Source organism: Styela clava, chromosome 3, assembly GCF_964204865.1.
Source record: "Styela clava chromosome 3, kaStyClav1.hap1.2, whole genome shotgun sequence".
Classification (NCBI taxonomy): domain Eukaryota; kingdom Metazoa; phylum Chordata; class Ascidiacea; order Stolidobranchia; family Styelidae; genus Styela; species Styela clava.
Window position 1 is genome coordinate 3,379,117 of NC_135252.1, and position 12,672 is coordinate 3,391,788.

The following is a 12,672-nucleotide window of genomic DNA, read 5'->3' on the forward strand; positions in this document are numbered from 1 at the left end:
TCTCGTTTTGGTTGTTTATCCCGTGGGATCAGGAGAAGAGTATAGTAAGCGACTCGTGACTCGCTGGCATACTCATTGCGTTAGTCAAATAGATATTCTGTCAGAACGGCTTTATAGCGAAAACCAAGGGTTCTCTAGAATAGATGGGATTCACGAGACAATTTTCAGGATATTTGGACGGAAGTTCATTTTTCATGTATTGCTGTTTTTTTTAAATTTTCTATTTATACTAGAGAAAAACGTGCCGATTTAGAAGGATATAACATTGTGTTGAGTATTTGCAACAATGTGAAAATAACAATTTGCCAACTAGAGAATGTACACGAATTACTACTCTACAGAACCGCTGGGGATCTGATTTGGAATTACAGAACCAACTCCGAAGTTTCAATTTTTTTTACGTCGGAGTTGGGCTCTAGCTCCAACAAAAGTTACGGCTCCATGGCTCCACGCTTCGGCTCCCCGGACAGTGCATACGACTCGATTTGGCGTCAATTTGCTTCATAAACCGCGTACACTTAACGGAGACACAGTTGAGAATCCCTACAAACGTCATCTACTGATAATGAATATCAGAATATATTACTGTGATGCACTTCAAAACAAAATGTTTACAATTATCGCTAAACGTCAGATAAATGATGCTGATCTTGGTTCGACAGCATGTCATTGCATCACGGGAGATCTTATATTTGTGTGGTCCGTACAACGATATTATCTAAAGAGTATTTTGACAAGAGAAAGCGTTTATCGATTTTATAAGAAAAGATAAAAATATTCACAAAATATTTGAAAAATTTGTCACGAAAGAATGTTATGAATAAACAGCTACATACAGAATTATACAAATTTTGATTATGTTGGGTTGAGTTTTCAACAACATCGGTTTCGACAAGTTTGATTGGGATTTTCGAAACAGGTAGTTTCGAGCAGTCTAAGTATAATTATTTATATAACGGGTTGCGTTATATAATAGAGCCTACTCGTATCTTATCTGCATTATACGCTAAATTTAATGAATGGATGAATATATTGAAGTCAACGGACCTCCTCTGTATAGGACCATATGGGACGCCGTTTTTGTGACAATGATAAAATGTAAGAAGACTTTTTGCGATAGAAAAACATAAACTTCGTCACAGGTATGCCATCGGAAATGTATTTTCCTGTAAGAAATATTATTGCGTGCAGTGCTGCGGAAAAATATGCCAGTAATTATCATTTTTATGTTTCCGCATACTCAGACAGGATATCGCAAAGACGACTATCATAACCAAATCTTTCGTACAGACATGCTGTTGAAAAATAGAAAAAAGTAATATTAAATATAATGGAAATTAACTGTAATACTAAGGCGAAATATTATTTTTTTATCTGAAGTCTTACATGACTCAGTGATATTTTATATATGGCCATTCTAGATTAGAAATTAATTTTAAATATGGAACAGAAGGTGGGCGTAAAGATGGATCACTGGCGTTAATTTGAAGTTAATTTTTTTATTTTTCACATAGTGCATATCTTGATTTACCATGAAGGATTTATCGGTCAAAAATAGGGAATCATCGAAATAATTAAGCGCAATTACTAAATTAAATCGTTATCGGTGCGAAATTTGACGCGCCATGTAAAAAACGCGGAAACCTTTACTTTCGTACTTCGCTTTGTGTGGCTTTACCCTAGTAAAAGTAAATACCATTATTTTCGTTATTAAAAACCTTATGGAAATTCAGAAAAAAATACCAAAATTTACCAGTAAATTAACAACTCAAAATCCTAGTTACTGTTTCTGCTTTATTAGACAGTACGTGATTAATAATATATATAAAAACAGAGATTTACGCCCAAAGTTTTCTGACAAATTGATTTGAAACACAGCATGATATTAGTGAATACATTATCGTTTATAGCAGTATATTATAAAGCTTAGTTAATTAGTTATAATTCTTTGAACTTGAACGTTTCATGAATCCGTAATTTGAAAATGTTTTAGTTATTTTCGTCACATGTACAATATTTTACGTGAAAATGTACAAATCGCGTGACATGAAATAAAAGATTGCGGTTATGTTTTCGGCGAAGAATAAAAAGGCTTTTATATCACTATTATTGTAATTCGAAAATTACGACCAACTTGAAAGTATTAAAATTTTAATATAGGAATACTCGAAAATTAGGATCCAATTGAAAACTCAATTAAATTTTAGAAACGATAGTTATGAATTTGATACAAAAACATAACAATTTCCTTTATAGAGTTCAAATAGTTTATTCATACATCAATTAAATTGAATAATCAACATTGTACATGGTGTTGTGATCTAGCTAGACTAGACAAGAGAACTGGGGAAAACGAACATTATAGGATCCGGGGAGAATTTCGTTTGTTGTAACAGTTTTCTATATGCTTGTTTTTTGTGTTGACAAATAAAAGATTGATTGATTGATTATAATTTTCTATACTTGCTTTTTATTTTTACCCCGCATTGCTAACTTCGTTAGTTCCCCTACGTCCCAACCTCAAAAAATTTAATATCGTATCGAACCGAAACCGGCCTATTGTCCACAAGCCTATAGTGCATGAATGCCGTAACAACAATACAGATCACTTTTATGAGTAATTCAAACATCTTGCTGCAGCGTTTCGTCTCAGTAATATTATTGACAATATGAACATTCTAACGCGATGTTCTCCTCCAATAATCCATCCGTATTGACTAGGTCTATTCGGATAACTATCGACATTCGATGCCCATTCGTACTGCCCGCTCGATGCTTGTAGCAAACTGGAATCATTTTTTATTGTGAAATCAATATAAGATCGAAAGTAAAATCTAATAGAATTTGAAAATACATATTAGACAATTTCAATATCCTGATGGCTTATTTATCAGTGGAAGCAATGCCTACTTGTGGTGATATTTTTTATGACAGGTTCTGTGTAGGTTATTTGGCGCTCCAGAAGTGTGTGTACAAATATTGAATTTGAAGTAATTAACTTTGTTCGCCTATTTTACATCAAGTTGTGTAAAGGGACTGAAGCTTATGTGCAGGGGGTTTATTCACTTGGCTAACACAGACAGTCCCCGAACTCGCAATAGAACTAAAATATTCTCAGTTTAACTGGGAAGCATGAGGAAAATCTGAATAAAATTATGGTCTAAAAACCTAACCTGGTACATATACAGCGGGAGTACCGATTATTTTTTTTATAACTTTATGCGACACTTTGACATATAAGCAAAAAAAGCAAACACACATACGCCACTGTGTTGATACTACTTTATATGCATATAATTTAGATAATTGTCGAGCGATTGAAATGGGAACAAAACCGCGTAATTCAATAACAGCCAAATGCAAGTTACAGTGAATCATTTTGCTTAGCATTTCCGTCGATATGCTCGTTTCATCACTAAATTCCATCAAATAAATGATACAGTTTCAGTGGTGATCAAGATTGAAGAAATCTTGATAACAATATTGTTTATTTACACTTGATGTTAGACGAGACATATTTTTCGTCACAACATCAACTAACGTCACTCTGATGAGAAATGAAACAAGTGATCGGTATCAAACCTTCGTAATATATAATTAACTGTCATGAGTGTGCCTTGCAGTTGATATCAATTTTGTAAAAAAAATGTAAAAATTAATGAGATTTCACGGTTGGTATAACTGTCAACATATAATAATAAATAAAAATAATTCGAGTAGCGAAAGAGCGTTCATTTCAAGAGCGGTTTACCTAAGCCCTTGGGTTATTTAATGTATTCCATTTACTACTTGCAAAACGAGACGCAATTTACGTTTGAGAATGGAAACTTTAATATGCCCGATTTTAAAAAAATTTTCGGATAGCATAAAGCTATCGGTGATCGTATATAGAAAACGTTTTTGAATATATTCCATTTCCTTATCACCAGAATATTCTGTCTCTAATGTACAGTGGCTTTTAACAATTCACTGTAGCGTAATGTAGAGCATGTTTTTTTTACAATAAGTCAACACCGATTCTTCCAATTTAATGGAAAATAAAATTATCGATCATTTTGCTGAATTGTTGTTCTTGATGTTGACTCGACATTTCGTTTTCGAATTTTTTACATAAGGCCCATAAACGTTTTATTATTCTGTTTGGTCTATCTTAGACGGATATTTTTGCCCCTATCTTTTTCAAAAATTTCTTGTTCTCGTTGACAACAAATGGGTTAAGTATGGAGGTGATTTTCAGGCTTTTGTGTCTATATATTTGTGTATTCTTGTTTGCTGTGAACATAACGGGTGCCTCCCAAACTTAAATATGCATATGCTAGTAAAAATGCTTCGAGTTCATACATTCAACGTTCAAACAAAGAATCAAGCAAATAGCACTCTGTTTATTTCAAAATAATAAGTCATGGTGAATATTAGCAGGTAGAGAGAAACATTTGCTCGTGGCATCCAGAGAATCGTCCCGTGCCCCCAATCTCCAAGGAAAGTGAGGAGTTCTAGACCTAGACACGCTATTGAAGATCAAGTTTCAACTTAAAAAATGGGATAAGCGAAATAATGTTAAAAACGATGCTTTCGAAATTGTAGCACAAAAATATGCAGATGACGTTATTTTGAACTCAACAGTTCATTTTCCAATCACAATCTGAGGTTTCATTCATTGATTATAAAATGTAAAAATAAAGGTATGGAAGAGGCTTGGTTTCCCGAACGTCATAAAATAACTGTTCTATCAATGAAAACATTCATATATTCAGAAAGAACATTCTCCATAACCAATGTTATCATGTAGCGACACTTTTCTTCCACGGTTAATTAATTCAATAAACCTCGTAAGCATAAAATTAACCAACTACTAATACGACCACAAAAATTGCCACATTATGTTGTCATATAAACGATTTTTCAGGTGAATGCCACAAGCCTAACACGCAGAATATAAGTGGTATGTACTGTGTGAGATGTAGGTTTCCACACCTCCTTTCAACTCCTATGCCATTTTTAATGTTTTTCTTCTGCACGTACAATGTGTATTTTCAGTAAGTTACAAAATGAACTACTAATCTTGATTCATACGAATGAATATCAGTGACACACCACTGCTTATTTGTAAATCTTAATTTGTTGCACATTTATGCATAAGCAAAGTGCATTTCAGCGAAATACAATAGATTTTGGTACAATAGGTGTTGGAAATGAATGAGAAATGCAAAAAAGGAGATTTATCACGTTAGAAAAGAGTCACACGAATCAGGAAAAGTGTGCACCAGCCACTGTGCTAAAAGTTCTTTAGTTGTAACTCTGCCGATATTTTTGTTTTCGCTGCGTTTACCTGATTATAGGCAGAACTATTACCAAATCTATAACAAACACCCATGGGGTCAAACTATTCGCTTCCTCTCTGTTAGTGTTAAATTTTACTAAACACCAATGGGAATTGTATGCACACAGATCCTTATATGAATCGAATCTTCTACCATCTGAAATTATCAGTCGACCTCGAATTCATTAGACCTAACTGATCGCCTCAATGGTGTTTGGAATGCACGTTTTGACAAGATTTTACAAGTGAAATTATTTACAACGACTTCACCTCATATAAAATCACCATCCATGATAAAAGACATTATTGGTAGCTTTCTGTTGTCATTTTTTCAATTTTGAAAATTTTTACTATTAAACCATGATATTTGTTTTCATAACAATGTGTATGATGATAAACGGTTTCAACTATCATGTTATTTATCTTGATTAAAATCGATATAAAAATATCGAAACCAGTTTTCACTGTTTTCGTGGTGATATGATTCATCGAATCTGATGAAATATTGAATTTCCCAGCGAAAACACATTTTAAAAAACCTTAATTACTTAATTAGGACTCACGATCACGAATGTAATCTGCGGCTTTTCGTGCGCTGTGTGCTTTTTCTACGTCAGTTCTCGGTAAAGTTTCAGTTTTACCTATAGTTGGGGGAGAACAAATTTTATCCCACGGCCATCGTTTCCATTCATGCAGAGGTGGCTTAACACCTGCAAAGTGGAAGTATTATAGTTTTATATAAGGGAAAGCAGTGGCTGTTGCATTTATTTGTACAATAACTAGTATACTAATTTGGGGGCTTAGAATAATACTTTATTTCGTGGAGTTCCGTAACAGTCTCAAAAAAAAATGTCTTACTGATCATGCAATATCCAATAAGTTAATGAGGTCAGTAATTGAAAATTATGTCATATATATAATGTTCATTATATTACTTAATAATCGATTTCTATTTCCTAATTTTATAAAAATTCAAATCTTAAGCCTCGCTCACTTTACGACGCTTCAAAATAGATGATTTCATAGCAGTGAAAAAATTTAGCAGTGTGAAAAAATATTACTAACATTTTGGGACGTGAATGGTAACTTCTGCTTGAGTCAGGTTTTGGTCACAATCAGGTTACATCAACGTTTCGGAATCAATATATTTAATTTAATGTGAAAAACTAGATATCTTAAATCTTTTTTTTATCTTTTATCTTTTTTTTTAACTGTGTGGTAAACGGAATGAAAAGAATGTTGGGAGTTTCAATTAACTTGATATTCATAAAATATATGAACAATTTAGAAAATTTACCACTTTGTAAATTGAAATCAATAACTTAAATGTCCTAAATGATTTAGTACAATTAGGGTTATCAGATTATTATCAGGCATCAGATTTGCAGATGTTTACAGAGTGTATTGGCGAGTAACTAACCGCTCATCCATTCAGAAATTGTCCCGTATACTTCAGTTACAAATTCCTCTGCTAATCTGTCGTGTGATTCTGGAAATGCTTCGCGAAATGTCAAGTACACGCATTGGGAAAAGCATCGCGGGTAAACCTAGGAAAAGTGACGATCGTTTTCAAAAAATATTTGCCCTCTGCTGCACTCTCACGGTGTCGAAGTAATATTGTTTCACTATAATGGAGTGAAAAATTTTCCTGGGACTAAACTAAAAGATAAGATTTTCATAGTTATCCCGAGGGAGAAGAAAAGCCGATAAGACGGTTTGATCATAGGACATACCAATGGCTCTCGTCCGGTTACCAGTCCCAGTCGGTTATGAGATTAGTTGGCCAGTTATTTGTTTCAGGTGCATGGACTTGATGGTGAAGGAAGCCGTATCCGACCAGCGATTACGTGAACCACCCTACGGCACGGAGAAGTCCAGCAATCCTCACGCACATAATTACCACCCACGGCATTCGAACCTGTGTACCGGCGCAGAGAATTCAGAATTGCGATAGCATGCCCAATCCTAACGTTATCACGATGCATAACCCACTGCGCGAGAAAAAGAGATTGAACACTCGCTTAAACATGTATATAGATGACACATGCATTTCTATCTAGAATGCACATACAAGAAATAGCGAGTTGAGAAATTCCATCCACCAGAAGTCAGGAATTGAGTCCGAGTCGTTGTGACTCGGAGTGTGTAATCGGGTGTTAATTTTCTCCTATTTCACAGCTCTGCATCAAACAATATAACATATTGGGTCACATGGTATAAAAGTCTGAAACAAAAAGCAAACCTGGAGAACTTTGTCCCGAACATCCAAGTTAACACTCATAAATAACGCAACATAACTATCCGCAATTCTAGTGAAAAGATTATCTTGTGCAGTTGGATCGTGCTGGAAAAGAATAATAATCAATCTGATTGGCGCTCACAGCAAAAATTTGGTTTTGAAAAATAATACTAAATGTGATGATGTCTCAAAATCAGGGCTTTGGAGTTTAGCGTTTTATTTTTGGTTAGACGTCAAAGCTAACATCTTTCCAGTGCAAAAAATTCAGCAACTAGGCGTTTTTTTATGGCTTTGATTAGATTAACCTATTTAGAGTTCTATTATAGTAGAATGTTAAAAGGGAACATTTTTAAAGCAAAAAGTTCTCTTACTTCGAAATTTTCAAGGAAAAACCACCAAAATGAATCCTGAAGCAGGGCAACTGAAGCTTCAGACAAAAAAATCTTCTTCCACAATTGACTGAAACCTCTCTGAAAAAAAATGATTCACTTATTATCATAAAATGGTAAATATAAATCACTTCGAATAAAAACAACTCTATGAAACCACTCACATTAAAATCTTGTGCCTCTGTAATCTTATTTAGCATCTGTGGAGCTTCAAGTTGACTTGGTAATTCCGTTAGTTCGTTAAGTCGAAATCCAGGAAAGGTTGCATACTGTAATGTATTGTAAAAAACAAGAGTGCAAATTTTAATTAGATAATTTAACTATTATCATACAATTTAAGTATTCAACATAAGGAATTTCTATTTAATAAATGTATCATTGAAACTAAAAATGAAGCTTTGGTAAATACCAGTAAATCAATTGTATTTGATATGACGGTAATACTAATTGACTGGAACAGTTCGAGAAAAAGAAAAAAAGATTTTTTTTGTACGAGGTGTTTTCTCATATTCACTATGAACAAGGATCTTTATAAGCAGCCACTCATTCATGAGGAGCTACTTTCATGGAAATACTGGAATCTTGCCGCCTACCCCAATTTTTACACCCTGAATGAGGGCTGTAACTTAAGACTTGTCACTTGCAATATCAAGATGGCAAAATGGGGGAAAATGGAATTCACTTTTCCCAACGAAAATTAAAGCTCTGTATTTTAAGTTTTCAAGTGAAAAAGAGCATTAATTATAAATTTACATCAATATTTTTGCTCCTAGATGCCTGCATAGCTTCAACCATTGTTTCCTTTGCATCTTTCTTTTTCTTTTTTCTACTATGATGTAGGGCAACTGCATCACTATCTGCAGCTTTTTCAAGTTCTTCTGCAAAATTTAAAACTTTTACATATTTATGAAGTTCAAAAGCCAAGAAAATTTTCATATTGTGGAACGAATAATTAGAAAATATGAAAATGGACAAGCTTGAAATCTGGTTTCGAAACAAAGGATAGGTGATTGGGGGATTTCAGAAAATTTGGTCAATGGCTATGACCAGACATGCCTTGACATATTGATATCAATATGACATGGTTATATTTTGTCCTGAACAAGGCTCTGCACAATCCATTGCTGGGTAAATAACTGATATAGATGGGAAGAAGCAGAATCTTTCCAGTCCGGTATTTCCTACCCAATTCATTATCCCCTGGTTGAGGTGGTGAACAAGGGATTTGAACATTAGATTTTAACTTGAGATGACATTGTAGTTGAATCTAACGCTTCAACCACTAAGCCGCCACACCCCATTCACCAATAAATATAGTCTACTTATGAAGCAACAAATACAAAGCAAATTAGTAGTTTCTATGAATGTTGCCCATAAGTTTGTGTAAAAGCCTTTTTTAAGTGAATATATTGACAATACTGAATTACTAGCAGTACTAACATCTTTATACCTTTCTTAGGAGCATGAAAAAGTTTTTCACGCATCCTTGATGGTAATTCTTCATTAGAGACAATGTAACCAGCAAAAGCATCCAATTTCTTTGAAAATTCTTCAATTTGACTTTCAATATTTTCAAGAACATGAATATCAAGGGCTTTAAACATTGCATATAGACAAAAAACATTAAGGATTTCTATACATTGATTACTTGATGAGCATTCACAACATAATAACCTACAATGGAAACATTTTTTATCCAATATTCAGTCGTGATTTTTCCGGTAGAATGAGCTACATCTTTTGGCATATTTTAGAGTCTGTGATATATATCTGCCAATTAGCAACTAAATAAACTATTAACTTTTGAATGAAGATTTAAAGGATACGGGCCTTTTCTTTTATTGTTCCTAATATTCCCTCCTCACTCCAAGAACTTGTGCTGATTTCACTGAGATCTAGAGTACCCTCTGAGGTAAGCCTTTGTGGCCATTCATCCTAAAAATAAAGTATATTCCGTACATTTAATAAGCTAATACATGATGAAGCAGTGCATTAGTATACCAATGACAATCAGTGTCAGATGTAAATATAAACCAAGTGTCAGCAAATTTGTCTTGAAGGGTGAGAGTTGTGACTGTATCATGTTACTGTCAAAAAAGAATTTTGTAAATACCGGTATGTTCCTGTCGTGAGCATATTCACGTGATTAGACATTTGTGTGTCATGAACTACAGAGATTTTATCACATATTTGTTAGAATTGAGAGATGCAAGAAAACCCATTTATATGCAAATGCAAAATATAATGTTTTCAAACATTATGGGAAAAAACTCCTTCAAGACCTCAGATGCAATAAAAGCTAATGTTACTCCACAAATTAACTGATTTGTTTCAGACCCAGTTTGATGTAAAGATGTTTGATGTGCATGATTAACCAGACCTGTACATGCTTGGCAACAAACAAGTTAAGAATTGTAAAAAATATTTCCTTTACTGGTAAATTAATGCTTAGTTTGTTTCCAAGTTTCAAACAAATCTGACCATTTAGTCTCAATAACTTACAATTTTTTCTTCACTCAAAAATTCTTCAAATGTTTCAGCAGGATGTTTTGATTCTTGTTTCGCTGGTGGATTATCAACTTCGTCGTCTAAACTATTTCCCACAGAGGCCATAAGAGCGGCGATACGAGGATCCGAAAGCGGATCATTTTTTTCACTTGCACCATACATTTCAATATGCAAGTAAAAAAATTTTTTACAATAGGCCTGCTTACTAGCAGTTACTATAAAGCTGTATGAAGAGAAAATAAATTGGATAAGCTATATAAATGTCATCAGTTGTTAATGACTTGAAATAAAAGTCGAAACAGAGTCCTGCATTTCCCAGACTGTTTGATTATTTCTGTTTATTAATTCAGTACCTAATTTGGTAATCCTTACAAACCGGTTGATATGGTGGTTTTTCATATTTTTCTGGTCTCCTTGTTTAGGTACGAAATGATATTATCCTTTTTTCTCATTTTTTCCTATTTTGTTATAACTTATATCTCTGTGATTGATCGCTATGAGTGTGAGTGATTTAATATTATGTTTTTTAGTTTCCTAATTTTGAAATTAGTTCCATTTGCTTTATTTTTATCTATTAGTTATCATTTGTTATGTTGAATATAAAATCAAAATAATCTTATACTTGTAGAAAGATATATAAAGTTAGCTTATCATGGTGAAATCGGCAGTAAGCATAACCTATGATATTATAGTTTATTTTATGAAAAATCAATTTACTGGAGGTATTTATCGCATTTCTTCCTTGCCTCAATAGGATAGGATTTACATATTTATCCCGGGGGAGAGGAAAGGTGATAAGACGGATTAACAATATGGAAAACCACCTTCTCTCGTCCGGTTACCATTCCATGTCGGGCATGGGATTAGTTAGTTATTTGTTTTCGGAAGCATGGACTTGATGGTGGAGGAAGCCGTAATAATAAGTTTAATACAGTAATAACAGGTATAATAATTTAAAGCACTTGCTTAGTTCTATAGTTGCTAATGCAGTAGTCTAATGGTCTTACCTACTTTTTACCTAACTCTCTTCCACTTCATATATCAATATATGATAGTATTCAGTTATTCCGTCATTTTGTGTTAGCAAGTTTTATCATACATTATTAGGAGATTAAAACCAAGTCATTTCTAATGCATTCAGTTTCTGGAGAAATCTTATATTATTTATACCGTTTCCTATTATTGTATTATCTAAACTAGTAAACCTGCGATCATAACAAATAACTCATTATTCCAGATTTCTTAAAATGATGGACTAGAAAAGTTGATGAAGCAAAAGGTCGTGAACCGCGTGCATGGTTGCCGGGGCTTCCGATGTTTACGTTCTGCGTGGGTGCACTCTAATTAGCTCTAACGAATGCTGTTTGCACGGCTGACTGGGCTGATATACCTCACTGACTTGCATGTTTGTGGTGTTTCACTGTTTCTTCAACATTAACATCCCTGGTGTATTAATATCATCAAGTTGATGATAACGTTTTTTTCAAAATTGAATCAGTTTCTTGTTCGTATTTTCAATGGACCTTTCCCCTACCTTTGATCCCCGAAAAATTATTCCTATACTTTACCACTGCAAAATTTTCGGGGCTATTTTTAGAGTGCTTTTGCGAGTTGGCGCCTGTAAAATGGGGTATGTGTTTCAAATCATCATTATTATTCATCGCATACAACAATCTGTTTTTTAAAAGTACCGGTAAAGAATTTTAGCCTAGTCTATCACAGCTAGTTCTACACTAATTTTTTAATACTGCAATTAAATTAAAACTCCTAGGAAGACAGAGTGATCATTGAATTATCTGATTTATATTTAAGTTTTCGAAACACGAGTGAAAACTAAAGAATAGAGTTCAAAACGCGAAAACGAGGTAATTTTACGACCACGCTTGAAAATATATCTGAGTGAAAGTGTCTGAGCGGAGCGGAGCATTGTTACGTCACTTTTTGCATCTTGCTGATTGGCCAATGTCACGAAGTAATCAAGAAAGTCGATGCTCGGGGAAAGGTCCATACCAGACACAATCAGAATTTTTTGGAGCCAAATGGAGGCTTATCGCCATGTGTGGCCGTGGCAGCAGCGGATGATATCGAATGTTTTAAAGAAACAACTTCCACCGTTCCACTTCCATTAATTTCCCAATTCCCTTTCAAAACCCAAACAGCGTGTAATACTTTGCAAACGTTCAGAAGAGTCAGTCTGTGTACAGCCGCAACTACTA

At 34.0% G+C, this 12,672-nt stretch overlaps 1 protein-coding gene across 1 annotated transcript in view; it reads right to left on the bottom strand.

Annotated features, from left to right (window-relative positions):
• Nucleotides 1-10,682, bottom strand: part of LOC120342713 (protein FAM227B-like) — a 69,910-nt gene extending 59,228 nt beyond the window's left edge. Inside the window, exons 1-9 of the mRNA XM_039411670.2 lie at nt 10,451-10,682; nt 9,775-9,883; nt 9,399-9,542; nt 8,702-8,826; nt 8,113-8,217; nt 7,931-8,029; nt 7,563-7,664; nt 6,741-6,867; nt 5,884-6,030 (exon numbers count right to left, since the gene is read on the bottom strand). Of these exons, the coding sequence (XP_039267604.2) occupies nt 5,884-6,030; nt 6,741-6,867; nt 7,563-7,664; nt 7,931-8,029; nt 8,113-8,217; nt 8,702-8,826; nt 9,399-9,542; nt 9,775-9,883; nt 10,451-10,618 (1,126 nt within the window). The 5' untranslated portion in view covers nt 10,619-10,682. The remainder of the gene's footprint in view (nt 1-5,883; nt 6,031-6,740; nt 6,868-7,562; nt 7,665-7,930; nt 8,030-8,112; nt 8,218-8,701; nt 8,827-9,398; nt 9,543-9,774; nt 9,884-10,450) is intronic.
• Nucleotides 10,683-12,672: the final 1,990 nt, after the last annotated feature.